Genomic DNA, 18,817 nt, shown 5'->3' with positions numbered 1-18,817 from the left:
CCCCCCCCCCCCCCCCGTTTGTACTCTGTCTCTCTCTCTCTCAAAAATAAATAAAACGTTAAAAAAAATTTTTTTTTAAGTGAAAGGAAAAAAAAATCAAGTACAGTTATACTCTCTGGAAAAACTTACATCAGAAAAAGGAAACAGGATGATAGTTGTTAAAGTAAACAGAGAACAGTATTTTGTGTTTTATATGAAAAACTGAAGAAAAGTTGAGCTCTGGGGCTATTATTATCACTGTTGAGGGACAAGGACAGGAGCATAAGTGGCAGTAAAGCTCCTCTGCCAAGGCCATCCCTCCCTTTCCCAGCAAAGAATACCCACCTGGATGGGGCATCCCACCTGGTGGGAATGGGTGAGGATGTGAGTGTCCATGTCCAGGATGTCCAGCCCCTGGGGTTCCCGCTGATGGTGGGCCATGTCCTCCAGCCCCAGGAGGCATAGGCGGCGGGGGCATGGCTGGGGGTATCCCGGGTGGAAGGGCTCCAGGAGGCGGCACTGGGGGTGGGAAGGACCCAGGAGGAGGCATGCCTATAGAGGAAATGGAAGAAAAGTTAATGACAGGGAGAGAAGAGAATGTCTGTAGAGCCTGTTCCGTCTGGCCTCTTCAGGAAGGAAAAGCTGTTTCCCCTCCTCCCAGCTCTTCAAAGTCAGAAGCAATACTAGACAAGTCTGAACAACAACTTCAACCTCCTGGAGAAACTCAACAGCCTTCTTCCCCACCACGACTATCACCCCTCAATCCCTCTTTCTTCACCTACTGACTCCACATCCCCCTTCATCAGGTCCTTTGTCCTTCCTCCTGCTCCACCACCACCATACCCCAAACACAAGACAAAAGTATTTTGAATAAAAGCATTACCTGGTGGAGGAAGCCCAGACCCCAGTGATGACACCACAGGATTGGGGGCAGAAGGAGGAGGAGGTGCGTCTGCAAACAGCTGATGAGGGCGGTCGGCCTGGGAGAGGGGGTTCTGGGCTGCCAGAAGTCTTTCAGCTGCAGAGCCATGGCGCTCGCCCTTGGAGTCCTTCTTGAAGGCATAGGACACAGTGATAGGGCGGTTACAGAGATACTGCCCATTCATGGCCTCGATAGCTGCATCCGAAGCATCAAATGAAGCAAAATTAATAAAGGCATAACCTTTGGAGTTGCCTGTGTCAGGGTCCCGCATAATTTTGGGGGTTTGTAAGATGACCCCAAAGGCGCTGAAAGTATCATAAAGCAGCTTCTCATCAATCTCTGGGTCCAGGTTGCCAATGAAAATGTTGGCCCCCACATCCAGGTTCTTGTTGTGAGCTGAAGCTTTGTTCACCCGTATTGGTTTCCCATAGAGTTTGATCATGTTCATGATCTTAATGGCATAGTCAGCATCTTCCTCACTCAAGAATTCCACAAAGCCATACCCTGGGAAGTAAAAGAGTGGAGATTAACAACTTAAGTGATTCAAAATGGGGTATAACTCATTCACCTTCCAAACCACAAGAAATAACGACTTTGTTTCCATTGGGAATGAATGGTTCCAGAAACAAGCTGTGGGCTACGCTTAAAAGAATCTGCAGGGGCTCCTGGTGGCTCAGTCAGTTAAGCATCCAACTCTTGATTTTGGCTTAGGTCATGATCTCAGGTTCATGAGTTTAAGCCCCACACTGGGCTCTGTGCTGACAGTGTGGAGCCTGCTTAGGACTCTCCTTCTCTTTCTGCCCCTCCCCTGTTCACGCTGGCTTGCACTCTCTCAAAATGAAAAAAAAAAAAAAAAAAAAAGAATCTGTGGAGAATTCATTCCAAAACATCTATAAATAAATACTGCTGGAGCCCTCCACCAGCAGTTTGTCCCCTCAATACATAAACTCACCTCTTGTCATGTACTCACCTTGGTGCTGACCTGTGACTCTATCCTTTGGCATGTGGGTGTTGACTACTGGCCCTGCCTGGAGAAATAGCTCCCACAGCAGTGGTTCGCTAACCTTCTCGTCCAGGCCTCCCACGTAGACAGTGGCATCTAGAGGATGGAAGCAGGTTAGGCCAAGGATGAAAGAATGACAGGAAGGAGATGACAGGCGGAGGAATTGGGAGTGGAGATGGAGTATAGGAGCAAAAAGAAAAAAAGAAAATTCGGTTAAACTCTTACACCTCCCTTTCCAGGAACTAAAGAGCCTTCCGAAATCTAAAGGTTCTGCTACAAATTATTTTGGTGAATTGTTTTGTTTTTGGTTTGGCTTTTGTTTTTTTGTGGGTTTTTTTTTGTTTTTTGGGTTTTTTTTTTTGAATGGGAAGGGAGAAGGGATTGGGCACAGACAGCACCACCCCTACAGGCCTCAGCCTACACTCGGCCACCCTCCCTCCAGCAGGCACGGGGGCCGGTCTCGCGCCCTCCAGGGGAGGTCCGATCTCCTGCCCAGGCGAAGACACTGCTGGCCCTAGTCGATGCCTGCCAGCCCTCGTGGGCCTATTCCGGGTTCATCCCCTCCAATCACCCTGGTTCCGCTCGGAGATCGGACCGGCCGCCATGGCGAAAGAGCTCCCGCCGTCTCCAGGCAGCGGTCCCGCCTTCTGAACTCTACTTCCACTTCCGGGGCGAACGCGGACGTGAGGGCAGTGGGCAGGGCCGCGGCGGGGGAGGAGCCGGAAGCGGCCGCGGCCATCTTAGGAACGGCGGAGACTTCCCGCGATTCGGTGGGCCGCCTCCCATCAATGGCCCTGCGAGGAAGTGCTCACGCGAGCGGTGAAAGCGAGGGAGGCGGGATGCAAATGCTCAGACCCTCTGAAGGCAGTACTGGACGCTAAAGGATCACACTGCTCCCAAAAATGGAAATTCAAAAGCTGAAAGCACAAAACTTTACTTTTTTATATTTTGTTGCCAAACGAGCCTTCTTTGTTCCCCAGAGGAGGGTGTTCTTCCCCCCCCCCCCCCCCCGAGGGATTGTGCTGCCTTTAGACGCGGAGGCAGCTCCCACCCCGGCCCACAACCCTCGGACAGCGGTGGCCTCAGCCCCAGCCTGGGCTTGAGGTGTTTGGTTTTCCTTCATGGGAAAGAAGCGGAACGTCTAGCTCACCTAGTCCTATTGCGTGTGGGTGGGGGTGAGGGCTCCTGACGGGAACCTGGGGCTCCGAAATGGAGAGTGGCCAAAGCTGAGGAGTAGTTGACATTGAAGCCCAGAGGCCTCACTTTCTACCTTCAGAACACCCTGGGCCCGGCAACAACGTCTTGGTGTGCTTTTGGCCTGTCTGCTCCTTCGAAGGGAACCCTTCTCCCAATTGCATGTGGACTTGACCTGCCCTATCCCCTTACTTCCTTAAGGACAGTATGATGGGTGCCATCCTCTCCCGGTTCGCACCCACCCCTTTCCTACCTAGGGTCTTTTTAATGTTTGTTTTTGAAAGAGAGGGAGACCGAGAATCCCAAGCAGGCTCTGTGCTGTCAGCCCAGAGCCAGCTGTAGACCTCACACTCAAGAGCCAGGAGCTCATGACTTGAGCACAACCAAGAGTCACATGCTTTATTGACTAGGGAGCCACACAGTCACCCCTTACCTAGGATCTTTTATTCAGACGCAAGAGATAATGTCAGCAATGTGTATAAATACTGTGCTTTAATGAACTTAAATAGAAATGTCAGTGTATAAAATACACAATTGGAAGAGACAGTGCGTCTCCCATACCCACTGCGTGCCCATAGAAAACCAAAGGGAAGAAACAAATTGGAATTAAGGAAGCAGCAAGAGGAGGTGAGAATGAGGTCTGTAGGCCATCGTGTTAAGACTGATGGACAGCATCTCTCACAATTTAACAGCTGGATATCCAAAGGGATAAAATTGCCCTGGAAAAAAGGTAATCATGTTCTAGATTGCTTTTTTTTCTTAATTCCTCAAACCACAAGAAACCTATCTTGAACCAAACAGGACAGGGCAAGAGTTGGAGAAGGTTAGCACCACACACTTGCAACAGAAAGGTCAGTGAGCTTGTTGAGTGCTGGAGTGTCAAAAGCTGAGACAGCAAGACCAGATAAGAAGAATCAGAAGGTTAGAACCCTCCCTCACTCTGGACCACCCTCTGCCATGCCCATAAAAAAGACAGTAATTAAGGGGCACCTGGGTCGCTCAGTCGGTTAAAAAAAAAAGACAGTAATTTCAGCGGGATTGGGAGAGAATGGTATTTGGGTCTCTTTTCTTGGAATGATCCTCAGGAGATATTCTTGGTGTCCATTTCCTTAAAAGCTCCTGAAGATGGGATAGCTCATCCTGGAGGCCAGAGATTGTGGGAGCTGAGAGGCCTTTCTGGGGAGGGGGTAAAGAGAGGCAGAGAGGAATATTATTGTAGCTCTAGCTCCCTGTTTCTGAGATCTCTGTCCACTACTGGCATCATATTTTTTTTTTTAAGTATAATTAACTACAACATCCTATTAGTTTCAGGTGCATATTCTAGTGATTTGGCATTTTTATACATTACCAACTGATCCCCATGACAAGTCTGGTTACCATCACCGCTGGCATCTTTAATTCTCTCTTCCCCCTCCAGCTATGCCTTAGGTTCTACTTGATCTGAGCAACAACCATCTGCATCCCCACCACATACACTCTCCCAAACCTATCCACTTGGAGTCCAATAGGAATGGTACTTCACTTCTCGATCTCCCCAGGCCCTTGCTTTTCCACTCCTAGAAACATTTGCTTTCTCCTGAAACATCTGGTTTAGTAGTCAATTCCATTCTCCCACTCCCAATCCCTGTCTTCCCTCCTCACCTGGACCTCAGGCCTTCCCCTCAAGTAGCAGCGTCTCCACAGCCTGATCTGGGGTCCCAGATATCCAGGCAGCAGCAACCCCGGGGGTAAAGGGCAAGCCCCCCAATGTGAGGGGAGCCCCCACTCCTGATCAGCCAGGCTTTCAGAGGAGATAGCTGCTCGAGGGAGCCAACGAGAAGAGACTGCCAGCAGGGAAGGATTGTCCCGCCAAGGACAGAGCTGATTGAGGGGAGTCAGGGCCCCTCTGGAGAAGAGCCACACAGAACTGGGGGGTCCAGGAACCATGAAGCTTGGCTAAAAGGAAAAGAGAAATCAACTGGCAACCTAGAAACTAGATGACCCCACTTTCCCCAAAATGGATCAGGAAGGAATGTCTAACTGCCACCTACTCACACTGCATTAGTGATTGAACTACAGGCCTCCCCCTGAGAACTCTATCTTCTCTCCTCATTAGGCTTCAAACTTCAAACTAGGCCTCAGGTCTCATGAAAGTCAATTTTAGGGAAACTTGTAAAATGTATGTAAGAGACAAAAACTAATAAAGATGAGGACAAGAAGGCTGCCCTCTGTGCTATTCTAGGATTTCTGCCTAATCAGGAATGTGAGGGTGTCAGGAACCCTGGCACTGTCATGAAGAGCAAAACATGTGACAGCTACAGAGGAAGTGTGGGGCAGCTTTCCCTGGGGAACTCAGACATGAGTTCATGGGAACTGTGTCTTTCTACTTCTCCTTGTCTAAAAGGATGAGCCTGTGAGAAAGGCAAAGGAATTTAGGAAGTGTAGACATCTCACCTGCTGTCTAGGAAGCCAGGAATCTGGGCAGTGTTCTGGGTCATAGCCAGGATTATGGAATTGTAGTATCTGTTCACTGTTGTAGCGTAAATCCCAGTCCCAGACAGATAGCTGTGAGTTAACAGAATTCCCAGCAGGGGGTTGGCAGTACCCTGGGTTATAGATTTGTGTATAGGAGTTGAACTGGACAGAGAAAACAAGAAAAAGGATGGTAAAACAAATAAAAGAATCCTTTTCCCAAGTCTGTATAGAAATCATGAGACGCTCACCTCTTCCTCTGGGAATCAGATGTAGGGTGAAAGTCCAGTCGTGAGAATGGGCACCAACCTCCCCCTTTCCCATCCACAGACCTCACTTTCCATAAATTAAGACTAAACTTCAGAGGGTACTTCTCAAGGAAAAGAAAAGACAAATCAAAACTGGAACTCACTGACCTGTCCACCCTGTTTTCCACGCTCCCAGGGAGTATCTCTCAGGAATGTGAGGGTGTCAGGAACCCTGGCACTGTCATGAAGAGCAAGAAGGAAAAACTCTGAGAATTCAAACTCAGCTGGAAACTGCTGGAGGAGCTGCCAGACACAATCAAGGAAGAGGAGAAACACTGGAGCCTGAGAAGGAGGAAATTAAGAGGTTAGGAGGGATTGTGGGCACCTAAAAGAGGAGGATGACAATGACGAGGGACGAGAGACACAGACAACAGGGCCACTAAGATCAGGGAATGGAAATCCGATTGAGGGTAGTAGGGAGTTGTGGTGCTTCATTCATCTAGGTCTCCCTTCAAGCTTAGCCTAATCTCAGGAACCTTCTAACCTGATTTCACCTCCAGTGGATTATACTATATAGTTTTCTCATCCCCTTACATCTTTGGTAATACCTCCCCCCACTACTCTCCCAACATGATCTCACCTCTTCACTGGCTCCAGTTACCCCAAGTCGGGTCAGGAAGGGGTGTCCAGCTGCCACCCACTCTCGCTGCACTAGTGATTGGAAGCCAAGCAGTGTTCGGGCTTCAGGGACTGAAAGCAGCTGGACGAGTGAAGAGAGGAGGCCATTGAAATCACGATCACCGCGCTCTGGGTGATAAAGAGGGAGAAGGGACAAAGAAGAGGGGCCACGAAACTAGGGCAGAAGAAAATGCGGAAAGGAAACGTGGCAAGAAGAAGAGAGAGGTACAGAGGGTTAAAGTTTTGGTAGGTAGGATTGAGAGGGCAAATAGAAGAGAAAATAAAGACCTTGAATGATTCAGTCCATAGACTCCACCTGGATTGAAATACCCAGCTTCACGTGCAGGAGGTAGAATCACAAATCTCAAACCAGCTTCTCCATTGTTCTTCCCACCCCAACCCCGGTCACCATCCACTGATGGAAGCACGAGAACAGAAGGTGAATAACCCTACTGTTAGGGACCACAAACTGTAGCAGCACTAGAGCTAGTAGTAGGACTACTACTGTGAGGCACAGGTAGCACTGAAGAATGATTTAGGGCCCATGGGTAGTTCCTAGTAACAGGATAAGGTCCTAGCACTAGAAGAGGACAAGGAAAACTTCTAGGTCTCCCTCCCAGTTGGGTGAGTAAAGGAAAAAGGAAGGAATGGAGTAGGTTAACCCAAGAAACTCACCTTGTAGTACTACAGAGCGAACCCTGGATGTCACTAGGACTGAGATGTCACTGGCCTTTCGAAGACAAGACCTAGTGGGCAGAGGAGAAAAAGGAGAGAAGAATGATAAGCCTGGAGGAAGGGAGTGATGGGTCATGGGATGGAATAGACGCAGACTCCAAAATTCCGCCCCTTCCTCCTTCTAAGGAGCAGGAAAAAAAAGAGTCTTCTTGAGAAACCAAAGAGAAGAGTTAATGGAAGGCCATTTAGGAGTTCAAGTTAACATTAGGTTGGGGAGGGTTGAATTATAAAACATAGCTAGAACATGAGACAGTACCTGACATAATCCAACCATCGTGTTCCTTCCAGGGCTGAGAGCCATTTCTCCTCAGCTGCAGATGAATCTGAGAGAGAGTAGAGGGGTCAGAAGGACAAAGAGATTGGGAGAACTCAGGATTCATGATTCAGGATCTTCTCCTGAGGCTACTAAAATGAATCATACATAGTTGTACAACCTTGTAAATGTAATAAAATTAACCAAACACTTAAGATGGGCGAAGGGTGGGTTTTATGGTATGTAAATTATATGTCAGCCAATAAAGCTGTTACAAAAAAGAGAGAGGATACTTTGAGATCAGGAAGACAGGAAATCTGAGTCTGTGGGAGATGAGAGTGGAATAGAAAACGAAGGATTGGGCTGCAGGGTTGGTTACTCTTCTGTAACAGGCAAAAGGGGAAAAACCAGGTTAGGGTCAGCAGACCTGGGATGGAGGTAGGGCCCAGAGGTTGTCTCACCAGGCAGGCAGAGGGCCCTCAGCCTCAAGTGGGCAAGTTGGACATCTGCGAGACTAGGCAGCTCATCCACGGTGTCCACCAGGACAACGTCTGAATGCCCAGCCTGAAGCATCGACTCCACTGCTCTGGAAGGGAGGGAGTCACAACGTAAGGGAACGAATCTGCCCTGAACCTCCAACCCTTGATTCTACTCATCAAACCTTCCCTCACCTGATATCCTCCTTGTTAGGGTCGCTGGCTGTATAGAAGCCACCACAGCGGAGAAGATCACTGCCCCCAGGGTGATGCCAGGACAGACGCTTCAGATGGTGGGAGGTTAGGATCACCATGGGAGAAACTCCTAGCCCCACCCTGTCCTGCCCCCACACTGACCTCCCTCAACAATGACCCTCCCTGACCCCTCCCTCCCCCATAATCATCTAATCCCAAACCATCACCCTGCTGCTTATACTGACCGGTCCACGGCCCTGATGGAAGTGGCCAAAGGCTCTCCTGACTTCACTGTCCAGGGTTCGCTTAGGGACCCAGAAGTAACGGGGGAGGCTGTGAAATTGAGAGTGTGTCACAGCTTAGCTCAGTGACCTCGTTATAATGCAACCTGTCATTATCAGGAAGTTGCTTAGGAGGGCATTATTCCCAGGAACCTCAAGTTTGGAGATCTAGGTGGTAAGGGGGAAAGCTTTGTGGATGTCCTTAGAGGCTGGAATTTGTGGGAAGTCCTAGCTTTAGAGGATCTAAGAACTGTGGGAAGATTGGGAGGGCAGCAGGGGTTGGGGTGGACTTGGGGATCACCTGGTGGCTATGTCGAACCTCTCATTGATGGTGCTGACCCTCCAGCCCCTGGCCCCCTGCTTTTTCCGCTCAGCCTCCCAGTCTTCTGATGTCTCCAAGAGGGGAACAGGTGGTTTTCTGGACCCTGTACTCTGGCCTAGGACAGGAGTGAGGCACAGAAAAAAAGGAAGAGGAACCAGAGAGAGCTTCTCAGCTCTTTTGTCTACAGCCAGCCTCTGCTTTCTCAGATTCTTTACCTTTCCCCTACCCTAAAGCACCCTCACTCACCAGCCTTGCTCAGGGGTATCCCTGCATACTGTTGAACTTGACTGTTCTGAGCTCTGGCTTGGACAATGGCCATGGTCACCTGTGGAGGAAAGGACATCACAGCCTTCTGGCTCAGACTGAAGAAGTGTAGAGGATGAAGTGGGGCCCATGTTTGTTCAACTGTCTTTGCCACCAGTAGAGACACAGGACAATAGCAAAGACAGTCGCTGAGGAAGGGAGCTTCCACAGGTCATGGGGCCTGGGTTCAGGAGAACACATCCAGAATCATGGAACCACAGGATGTGAATTCTGGGAAGAATCTCAGGAACAGTCTCATCCAGCCCTCCCTGTTTTTCAAAGGAAGAAACTTGCCCACTGTCACACTCCTGATAATTGGCAACCCCAGGGCTAGAATTCAGGCCCCTTACTCTTGTGCTTTTAGCCTCTCCTTGAGGAGAGAAGCAGACAGAATGATGAGAGGGGTTGTAAAAGATAGGGCAGTAGTGGGAATACCAGGGAAAGGATCCCCAAGGCTCTGAAGAGGAGTCTTTGGGTTGAAGGTCTCTTACCTGAAAGGCTTGAGGCTCTAGTCCTCCAGCCTCAAAAGCAACTCTGAGCAGCCGGAAGTCTCGGCCATGAATGAGAATCTCCTCAGGGATAAATTTAAGTGGGGACCCTGGACGGAGGAGCTGGACTCTGGACAGGCCACTCACTGAAGTCAAGAGTTAGAAAGCAGTGTAGCCATTGGTCAGAGTCCCTCTACAAGGAAGTCTTCCGGCCCATCCCACTCCATCCCTGTTGCCCTCGGAGAATTGAGAAAGGGTGAGCCCCCAGTGAGCCCCTTCACAAACACCCCACCACCCACTTACCAGCCTCTAATCGCCCAATGTTGACCAGGGCAAAATCATATTCGCTGCTCAGGGGAGTCTCCTAGAGGAAGCACACGACTGATGCCGAAGACACCTGAAATCTTGCTCATTGTCCTACCCTGGCAACCCCCAACCTCCCAAGAGATAATCCCAACTGACCATCCCTGATACATTCAAAAGACAGCCCTTAAGCATAATTCTCCCTGTCTCACTTGTCTAAATCCTTCTAGACCCCCCAGTCCATTTCTCACTAACTGTCCTTTCCATTGCCCTGTCCATCTCACCTGACTCCGCTGCCATCCACAGGGCTGGAAGGTGACCCTCAAGTTGGTGCAGATCAGAGTTCCAGGCAATTCAGGTTCCAGCCCCTTCCTCACCCCTGGGGCCCATGCTAGGATCTGCTCCCCTACAGGGGAAGAAGGAAAGCTAGGTTATGACTATTCCCAGTGTCGCCCACACTGGTATACACCGAGTCTTCTGAGACAGGAGGATCCAAAGAGGGAAGATTAAGATCCTCCCCTAAACCCACTAGAAAGAAAGCTTAGGAGGGGATCATTTGTATTCTTTTGTACATAGTAGGCACTCAAATACTTATTGGATAAGTAAATGAGAAAAAGAGTAACAGAGTCCAGAAAACAGGGACCATCAAGGTCCATGTTCCCAGTCAGCTCTGGACAGGGAAGAGAGCCAGCCTGAGGCAGAAGCACTTTGAGTGGGTAGAAGAATACAGAGGTATCTTTGGTGAAGTTTGAAGCAAGATTTGAGCAGGATGGAATTTGGAAGAGTCTTTGCAGGTTGGAAGTATTGAAAGGGAAGCTACTACCTGGGAGGCATCCAGAGGCCACGTGACCGTCAAGCTGCTGACTCCTGGGCTCCAGCATCCCAGTCCTCTGGACACACTTTGGTCCAGAGTGCTGCAAAGGGTGTAGGGTTAATCCCCAGGCCTCTCCAATTCTGGGACCTGGGATTACCTCAGCAGCCACCATTGGAGGCCTACACTCAGGCTCTCAGGGGAAACTGAGATCAGTGGCTGCCGGGAAGTTTAGGACCCAGTTGGCAGACAGTAAAGGGAGGGGCTGGTTAATGGGTAATGAGACAATGAACTTGAGACTGTGAAAAAGACAGACCAAGTTCCATCAACCGAAGTTGATATGGGACCACACCATCCTCCTCTAGATCTTTTTCTTACCCCTCTTTTATCTCCCAATCCTCCTCATTCACCCCCTCCTGCCCACGGTCCCCTTCCCTCCCAAGCCCAAGTTTCCTCTCCTTACCCCCATCTCTGGCTCCTCCTTCTGGGGGGCGATGTTGAAACTCTGGCCCCGGCCCCCCCACCACATTTCTCTGGCTCCATCCGGGGACGGAGCCGTGAAGGGTGGGAAACCTTTAGGATGCTCAAGCCCTTTGGGGAGAGGCTGAATCTTGTAGTTGAGAAGAGGTAGGTGAGGGAGAGGGGCAGGGGGACAGCACTAGGGTAAGGAGCGGTTGTGGTGCTTGGAGCTCGATTAGGGGTCTCTTGAAAGGTGTGTCCAACCCAGCCAGAGGAGGCTGCACGGAAACTTCAGTCGACTCTGGAGAGGGCGGGAGAGATGCCCAGCCCCTTAAAGGGGAATACACACAATTTTGGAAAAGTAGAGAGAAAGTGGAGGAGCCTGGAAAAGGTGAGGAAAAACTGGGTGACTGGGGAAAAAATGCCCAGATTCGTTACCCCAGTCCCAGATCTTATGCTTTCTGTTCACGAGCATTGGAAACTATTTGAGGGGAGCAGTAATGCTGAATATTAACCTGGGATAATTTGGGCTTAATTTTTTTGTCTTCTTAAAGGGTGTGGAGAGGTGGGAGGAATGCAAAAGCAGTTCGGGCCTCTTTACTGCCTCACACCTGGCAAAAGTAGTAGGAAATCGGACCTCAGGGGAGTTTTGCCTGGGGCGGGGGGGGGGGTCCAAGAAATGAGGGAGTTGAGTTAAAGCATTTTGTATATTCTTCTCCAGAGAGCATTAAACATACCTCATGTGGAGGGTGCAGTGAGAATATTGGGGAGAGAACTTGAAATATCTCCAGGATGCAGACACAAGTACAGGTGTGTTTACGTGCAAGTTCTGGGGTTGGGGCAGGCCCAAGGAAAAGATCTTACCGCCCCCCCCCCCCACCACACACACACACCAGTGGGAAACCAGAGCCCATTCTAGGTACATGACCCCTCCCTGCAACCCAGACACCAGATCTCCAAATTAATGATTCATGTTTAGAACCTTGAAAGTTGAGGGCTGAAAACCTCTATCAGTTCAACAGACCCACCCCCCAACCTTACCCCCTGTAACTAGAGAAGCAGAGATGGGTGGGGAGGACCCTAGGAAGGAAATAAAGGAACTGCAGCTGATGGTGCCTGGGTCGGAAGCAAAAATCTGCATTTAGATGTGAAAAAGACAGGAAATGAAATACAAAGTAGGGGTTAATGAGCTGCTATTTTATTGATTTTGAGTCTGTACAGAGGTAGCAGTCCTTAGGTGGGGGCCCCAGTTTTCCAAAGTGACACTCAACTCTCCTCCCCTCAGCACACACACCCTTCCGGCCTCGGCTTTAAAAGTTCCCTGTCTTGGCTGCTACTATGGAAATAGTGAGGATATTATAAGACAGGAAGTTAATTTGGAACAAAGAGGCATACACCTGCTAGGAAGGTGGCCCAGAAGCCTTATTCTAGAAGTCCTAAAAGCTACCAAGCACCCCCAACCCCACCTACTTTCCATGCGCCTCAATCTCTTGGGGGAAAAAAATCCTTCCCAAGGTTTCTTGCAGTAGGAAGAGCTGTGTAACCACAATTTTTAAATCCCATTATCCACTTTCCTTCTCCCCACCACCCTGCATTCAAGAGCCTCATTCTATTCTTTAATATTTTGAGGTATAGCAGCAGCAGAGGAATCCAGTGGGAAAATATCAAGGGAATGGGAGGAGGTGGAAGGCAGAAAAAAGTGGGTGACTTGGATCAGTGCAAGGAATGCAAAGGGGCGGCAGCTGAGGGCAAAGTCCTAGGAGGACCATCTCTCGGTACCCCACACACTAGTGGAGGTTTTAGTGGATGGAAGGAAGGATGTAGAAGCAAGGGCTGTATCAGATTTTTCCATTTTCAGAATCCTGGTCTAGCTGCAGGTTTGTGCCAAGAGAGAAGGCTGCTGGGAGGGGCAGCTGGAGGAGGGAGGTGGAGCTGAGTGACTCACAAGATGAGTCACAGATCCAGTTATAAGCACAGAAAGAGGCCAAGGTCCTCCCCACCCCCCAGCGCTCTGCATGTTACCCTCGGCCAGTGTCAGCCGGCTTCCGTTCCTTTTCCACCGCCCCTTACCCACGTAGCCAGGGAAGGGCGGTGGCTTGGAGAAAGTCTACGTGAGGGACTACGTCATAAGAAGTATTTCATTACTCAACTTAAGTACAGGGGCAAAACACCCTGCGATTTGCAGGCTGGGTATCCACAAAGTGAGAGGGACAAGAGTGCCTGGACAAGTCACTGAATCTGCGGTTGAAGGGCCTTGGGGGAGAGGGGGAAAAAATCGGAAAAATCTGGGGTGCAGGTGATTCTGCAGGCCAGGAAGGGGCTTCTAATTGTCTTCTCACGTGTGTCTGGGGCACTGACTGCTTGGAGAAAGAAGAGGACACAAAGTCCAGAGTAACTGGTGTCCAAGGAACGCAGGGACAATCATCTTAGAACCTCTAATGGGAAAGATGAAATGGGACGAACCTTAGATGTGTGGTTGTTTAGAAAGGAGCAAGAATGGCAAAAGCTAGGTTCTCAGAGATCATTCAGAACCAGCTCCATTTTTCCTGCCTAGGTGTCACCTCCCAAGTGCATAATACGGAGTCACGGCTGATTTTTGTTTTATTGGTCTGTGAGCTTTAGTTTCTCTTAAGAAACTGAGCCAACAGGAGAGGGCTCTGTACAGCACTGAGTTTAACACCATCCCCACTCCATGAAGAGATTGAATCTTTAAAAACATGTTTTTATATAATGTTTTTATTTTGTTGATAGAATCCTGTATGAGGGAAAAACTTTTGATTAAATTTTTTAAGTCTCAACAAAATGAGCGCAGGTTAAGGTAGGAATCTGGAGGCCTATCCTATAGTATACTTGCTGCATCAGGGCTGGGGTGGAGAACGTAGGGTGGAGGGGTAGCGCTGTCTTCAAAGGGGAAAAATAACCCTAAGTATTTCCCTTCTCCAATAAAAACCTCAGTAGACACCCCCAATGCCCTGGACTAAAGGAACTAAGTGCACTTATTTAAGCCTGAGAGATACCATCCCTCAGCAAGGGTTACGGGATCTGCCTCCCCCTTCACCGACGTACCCTTCCTTAACCAAGGAATTCTTGCTCATTTTGGGCCAACGTCACGGACCCCTCTCCTCCCTTCTCCTGAGCACAGTAATTGCATGGGCCTACCTCTCCCCCCACCCCCTCATCTTCCCAAAATACCACAAACCAACCAGAGTCTGTTTTCATTCTCCAGGCATTATTCCTTCACCTCCATCCCACACAACCCCCTCAAAGAATAAAGCAAAGACAGTCTACTCATCCCTATAGAAAAACATCCATGGACTCAGGGTCCCTCATCCTTAGAATGGAGAATTTTTTTTAATGCCTCAATAAATAGTTACCTTTCCAAATTAAACAAAAATAATTTATTTCTGAATAAAAAGCCATAGGGCCCAAATAAAGCCCTGTTTTATCATACTCACCCCTAGGCCACCCCCAGAATTTCCACGGTTTTTATTTGAAAAGAGGCCAAAAGGAATTGAGATTGGTTAGTTTATAAATCAAAACAAAAACAAACATGACACAAAGTTTCTGTTTTTGTTCATTTGTCCTCAGTTTTTAAAAACAAAAGTATTAACTAGAATCTAATAACAAATCAAACCCAAACACAGCAGTCCAGTGGAGAATCAAAACTTTCCTGGTTTTATTCTCTGGGAAAACCCCTGGTCTGTTTCCACTTTTATTGGTCCAGGCCAGAATCCTATGCGGTAGACGGCACCTATGGGAAAGCAGGGTGAGTGTGCAAGGTGTGAGCTGGAGCCACCTGTTGTTCGGGTGCCCTCAGGGGACAGTGTTTCACGAGGTGGTAGTCTCACCAGTGTTGTTCTAACCCCAGAGACGGAGTGAGGTGAGCAAGGCACTCACTTTGGGCACAGAATTTAAAGGGTGCCCCAAAACTCAATAAACCAACCTACTATCTTAGTGCAGTATTTTTTGAAAATCAAGACCAACGTAAAAAATCCACAGTATCAAATCCACTAAGTATCAAAATTTTAAAGATAGGATTCAACCTGCTCAATTCAGCTTATTTCCCTCACCCTAATCTCAGTCCCGTTGGATTCTGTCTTCAAGATTTTGGTATTTTATTCATCATGGATATTTTTGCATTATTTTTGAAACACTGTGTTAAAACAGTATTCATCCTAATTACTGAGATTTTCAATACCCCTTACATTTTGTACCCAAGGGAAGCGCTCATCTCCTACTAGTCCCACCCTGCCCAGAAATATATACATCCCCTCCTTTGGAACCTATCTCCTTTGACCTCATTGCTTCTTTAAAACCATCCTATTTTCAAATAAAAGCCTAAATATTAATAGCTATAGGAAATTATTAAATCAACAGACATCAGATTTAAAAAATAAGTGACCTTCAAGTTTGCTGAGGAGAGAGTAACCTTGCTAAATTGTGAGCAGTTCCAATGAAGAGGATGGTCTTGATGGGCTTTGTTACCAAGGGGTACGGTGGGATGACAACTTTCCTGATTGGGCAGAAGCAACATATGGCAATTACAGGTCTCCAACACACACATCCAACCCTCGTCCGGTTTAGAGCAAATGTGGGATTACAGTCCATGAGATGGGTTAGGAGTACATATCTCAAAAGAGAAATCCATGTACAGAAAAATAGCCCCAATTAACACTCTGGACACTTAAGTACACTTATTCCCCTTCTTCGTATGCACCCAGGAGTGTATACAATTGCATAGTTGATTTTTTCCTCCAGAAAAAAAAAGGAAAATTGGCCCAGGATAGGTTCTCCAGTTTAAAGCTCTTAGAAATGGTGCTGGCCAGAGTGAAGGCTGGCCAGATTTGTGCTTTGTGCAAAACGCAAAGGGGCTTCCCCTTCTGTGTCCATAGGCCCACTCCACCCCCTGGGGAAAAGGGTTGAGTCAGGGGAAGGGGGAAAACCCAAAGAACATATCAGCTCATTGGGAGGAATCTGTGATCTGTGGTTACAGTTCACTAAAATATATTTCTCTAACTACCTTTTTTATAAATTGCCCCTAACCCCTACCCCCGCGTTTTAACATCAATCCTATTATCAAAAATATGTCTTCTTACAAAGTATTTTTTTAATTATTTTAATAAACTAACCACAGATTAAGGTCAGCTATGGCTTAACAAAAGAAGCCGGGATGTTAAGTTCATTCTCCAAAAGTAGAGAGGAAGGAGAAAGAATCACTTAAATAGGAAAAAACAAAAACAAAAACAACCACTTTTTTAAAACGTTTTTGCTCACTGGGGTCTTTTTCTTTTCCTTAAAAACAAAAAAGTCAAAATAAGTTGCTTTCTACAGAAATGCAGCAGCAGAGGATGGTAGTGTTCTATTTAGGTTTTTGGTTTTGTTTAAAACAGTCCGGCCAGAGGTCTGTCCTGCTCCCACCCTTCCCGGGGTGCACTCAAACCTCACTGTGTGGTTATTGCTAAGTAGTTACAAAAGGATCACCTGTGCTCCCGCTGCCTGGAGAAGATTCAGCCCACACAGCTGCTCTTCTTGTCACTCCTCCCTTCCCCAGAGGGAACTTTTTTTATTTAAATAAAATTAAAGTCGTTTAAAAAAAAAATCACAATCTTAACTTAGCTGAGGCTCAGCCCTCAAAAAGGATGAGGAAAAGATAGAGGGCGATCAGCAAGACTGTTTAGAAGGAAATAAAACTCGAGAGGAAAAGGATTCCCCTTTGAAGTTCTTCCCTTTCCCATCTCAACAAACCAATTTCAACTAACCCCCTCCTAATAAGCACCTGTGAGCACACATTACTGCCTAGTCTTTCCAGATCCTTCAGGAGGAAGAATTTATCCAACCCTAATTCCTACCTTAATTCAAACCAATAGCAAATTTATCTAATTTCCCAGTTTCCCTCCACACTCCCAACTCCACCGTCATGTGCTTTTTTCCAACCTACAAGGACTTTGGTCTGTTTTTTCTTTTATTGACTGAGAACCTCCTTTGCCTACTCCCCCCCCCCACTTCTGCCCACCTCCCCACTCCCACACACTAAACCTTCCCCTTTCCCTTAGGTCCTGGGGTGTACCCAAGCAGTTATGAGACAGAATCAGCATCTCCCCGCCCCACCCCATACTTCCTCAGTCCCATCAAGATTGGCAAAGGACCAGTGGAGCCCTCCAGGCACCGTCTGGCCCTGCCCTGCTCTTGCCAGCCTGGCAGCTCTCGAGCGAGGCGAGCGCGCACCCACTTCAAAGTTTCCAGCCAGGCTCCCACCAACGTTTCTGCATTTGCCCCATTTGCATGGGGGCTGGGTCTTGATGAGCCAATTAGTGGAGCTTAACTCTCTTTGTTTAGCCCCCTTGCCCTCCAAGGTTCCCCCACTCAGAACCTGTGCACCAGCAGCTCCCCACCGGGTTCCCGCTCCCTCCTCCTCAGTTCTTCCCTGTAACAGCAGGAGCAGAAGTTGTTTGTCTCCGGGTGTCCATAGAAGCTGCAGTTCGGTTGTTTGCATTTGGTCTGGGCCGGAGGAAGCCCCCGGGGACCTCCAGCCCATCCATCTGGCTCAGGGGGCTCTCTGTAGCCGTTGCTATAGGAATCAGCCACGCGGAAGGGGAGCGGTAACAACGCACCCCTGTGACCGCCATCCTTGGAGTGACTGCCTGGCTCCAGAGAAGGGATGCAGTCCTGATGGGGGTAGGGTCGCCCTGGAGGGCACTGTCTGGGGAAGGTGGCATATGGTGGTAGGCCTCCCCCACAAGGACCCCCTGCCAGCTGCCGCCGGGGCTCCTGGCAGTGGACCCCAGCCCCTGTAGACCGAGGGACAGTAAAGCCCCCAGGGTAGCCAGCAGAGAATGCCATCGCCTTGGACTCTGCTGGAGGGGCAGTCAGCAACTCCTCCCCACCATCTGGCTCTGGCTTTTTGGCTGGAGGAGGCCCGCCGCCTAGCCCTCCATTCAGGAGCTTCCTCTCTGCTTCCTTCTGTTTCTGCTCTGCCAGGAATCGCTCTTCGGCATCAGAAAGGTAGCGCTGGATCATTTCCTCCTGATACTGATGACGGTGACCCATCTTCAGGGTTCCAACAAAAATAAACTTCCCCTCCCCTTGCATTGCAATCCTCATGATGCTCAGGCTTTGCATCACCTCCTGGCTATACTTGCTCCCTCCGGTACCGACAGACTCCGCCGTGGGCTTCTCAGACACAGGCCCGTCCCCAGCTGCCTCCTCCTTGCCCCCCTTCCAGCTCTTCAGGGAGTTCTTCTTCTTCTTCTCCAGTGTCTCAGTGCCGCTGCTTACCCCCGCCCCTGCTCCCATCCCTCCGGGCTTAGAACCCTTGCTGTGCATCAGGCCGCCCATGTTCTTCTTGAGCTTGCTGCCCAAGGTTTTGCCAAAGCTGCCCAGTTTGTTAGCCACGGAGTCTGCTCTCTTCTTGTCTTTCTCTCGACCTCGTTTTGCCTTCTCTTTCCGCTTGCTGCCCTCATTGCTCGTGGAACTGCTGCCGACGGACTCTTTGTCTGATTCCCCAGACTCAGGAGTGGACCGGGGCTCATCTCCAGCTGAGGCTGTGGGGGACTCAGGTTGGGCCAGGGGAGCCTGAGGGGAAATTAGAGCAGTGTTATGGTTGTCCCATTGGTCTGGTTGAGGGAAGTCCCTGGGGACCCCTAGCTCATACCTCTGGCTCATGGGACTCGCTGCAGCGTTGCTACAGGCATTAGCCAGGTGGAAAAGGGCTGCTAA

General features: G+C 49.0%; 3 protein-coding genes across 5 annotated transcripts in view; all 3 read right to left on the bottom strand.

The window, feature by feature from the left end:
- SF3B4 (splicing factor 3b subunit 4) overlaps positions 1 to 2,727 on the bottom strand; it is a 5,017-nt gene extending 2,290 nt beyond the window's left edge. The window contains exons 1-4 of the mRNA XM_049616402.1: positions 2,476 to 2,727; positions 1,872 to 2,000; positions 863 to 1,405; positions 325 to 531 (exon numbers count right to left, since the gene is read on the bottom strand). Of these exons, the coding sequence (XP_049472359.1) occupies positions 325 to 531; positions 863 to 1,405; positions 1,872 to 2,000; positions 2,476 to 2,509 (913 nt within the window). The 5' untranslated portion in view covers positions 2,510 to 2,727. The remainder of the gene's footprint in view (positions 1 to 324; positions 532 to 862; positions 1,406 to 1,871; positions 2,001 to 2,475) is intronic.
- Positions 2,728 to 3,264: 537 nt separating this feature from the next.
- MTMR11 (myotubularin related protein 11) lies at positions 3,265 to 11,383 on the bottom strand. The gene is made up of 17 exons (XM_049616428.1): positions 10,655 to 11,383; positions 10,116 to 10,237; positions 9,832 to 9,892; positions 9,532 to 9,674; positions 8,984 to 9,062; positions 8,717 to 8,852; positions 8,380 to 8,467; positions 8,135 to 8,223; positions 7,925 to 8,049; positions 7,467 to 7,533; positions 7,151 to 7,221; positions 6,438 to 6,604; positions 5,966 to 6,139; positions 5,532 to 5,714; positions 4,740 to 5,033; positions 4,089 to 4,274; positions 3,265 to 3,817 (listed from the first exon to the last, which is right to left on the bottom strand). The coding sequence occupies exons 1-16, from the start codon at positions 10,815 to 10,817 to the stop codon at positions 4,128 to 4,130; spliced, it is 2,109 nt and encodes a 702-aa protein (XP_049472385.1). The 5' UTR covers positions 10,818 to 11,383; the 3' UTR covers positions 3,265 to 3,817; positions 4,089 to 4,127.
- Positions 11,384 to 16,201: 4,818 nt separating this feature from the next.
- OTUD7B (OTU deubiquitinase 7B) overlaps positions 16,202 to 18,817 on the bottom strand; it is a 53,742-nt gene continuing 51,126 nt past the window's right edge. For all 3 annotated transcript variants that reach the window (XM_049616397.1, XM_049616396.1, XM_049616394.1), the window contains exon 12: positions 16,202 to 18,673. In XM_049616397.1, the coding sequence (XP_049472354.1) occupies positions 17,465 to 18,673 (1,209 nt within the window). In that variant the 3' untranslated portion in view covers positions 16,202 to 17,464. The remainder of the gene's footprint in view (positions 18,674 to 18,817) is intronic.

This window comes from Panthera uncia, assembly GCF_023721935.1.
Source record: "Panthera uncia isolate 11264 chromosome C1 unlocalized genomic scaffold, Puncia_PCG_1.0 HiC_scaffold_4, whole genome shotgun sequence".
Taxonomy (NCBI): domain Eukaryota; kingdom Metazoa; phylum Chordata; class Mammalia; order Carnivora; family Felidae; genus Panthera; species Panthera uncia.
This window is presented reverse-complemented; position numbering and strand designations above follow the sequence as displayed.

What these genes read in the sequence shown, in the direction of transcription:
- MTMR11 (XM_049616428.1), bottom strand. Translation starts at nt 10,817, where the DNA reads ATGGTGGCTGCTGAGGTAATCCCAGGTCCCAGAATTGGAGAGGCCTGG. An exon ending in CATTGGGCGATTAGAGGCTG is followed by an intron (nt 9,675 to 9,831) that starts GTAAGTGGGTGG and finishes TCTTGACTTCAG; the next exon opens with TGAGTGGCCTGTCCAGAGTC. An exon ending in CCTAACAAGGAGGATATCAG is followed by an intron (nt 8,050 to 8,134) that starts GTGAGGGAAGGT and finishes CCTCCCTTCCAG; the next exon opens with AGCAGTGGAGTCGATGCTTC.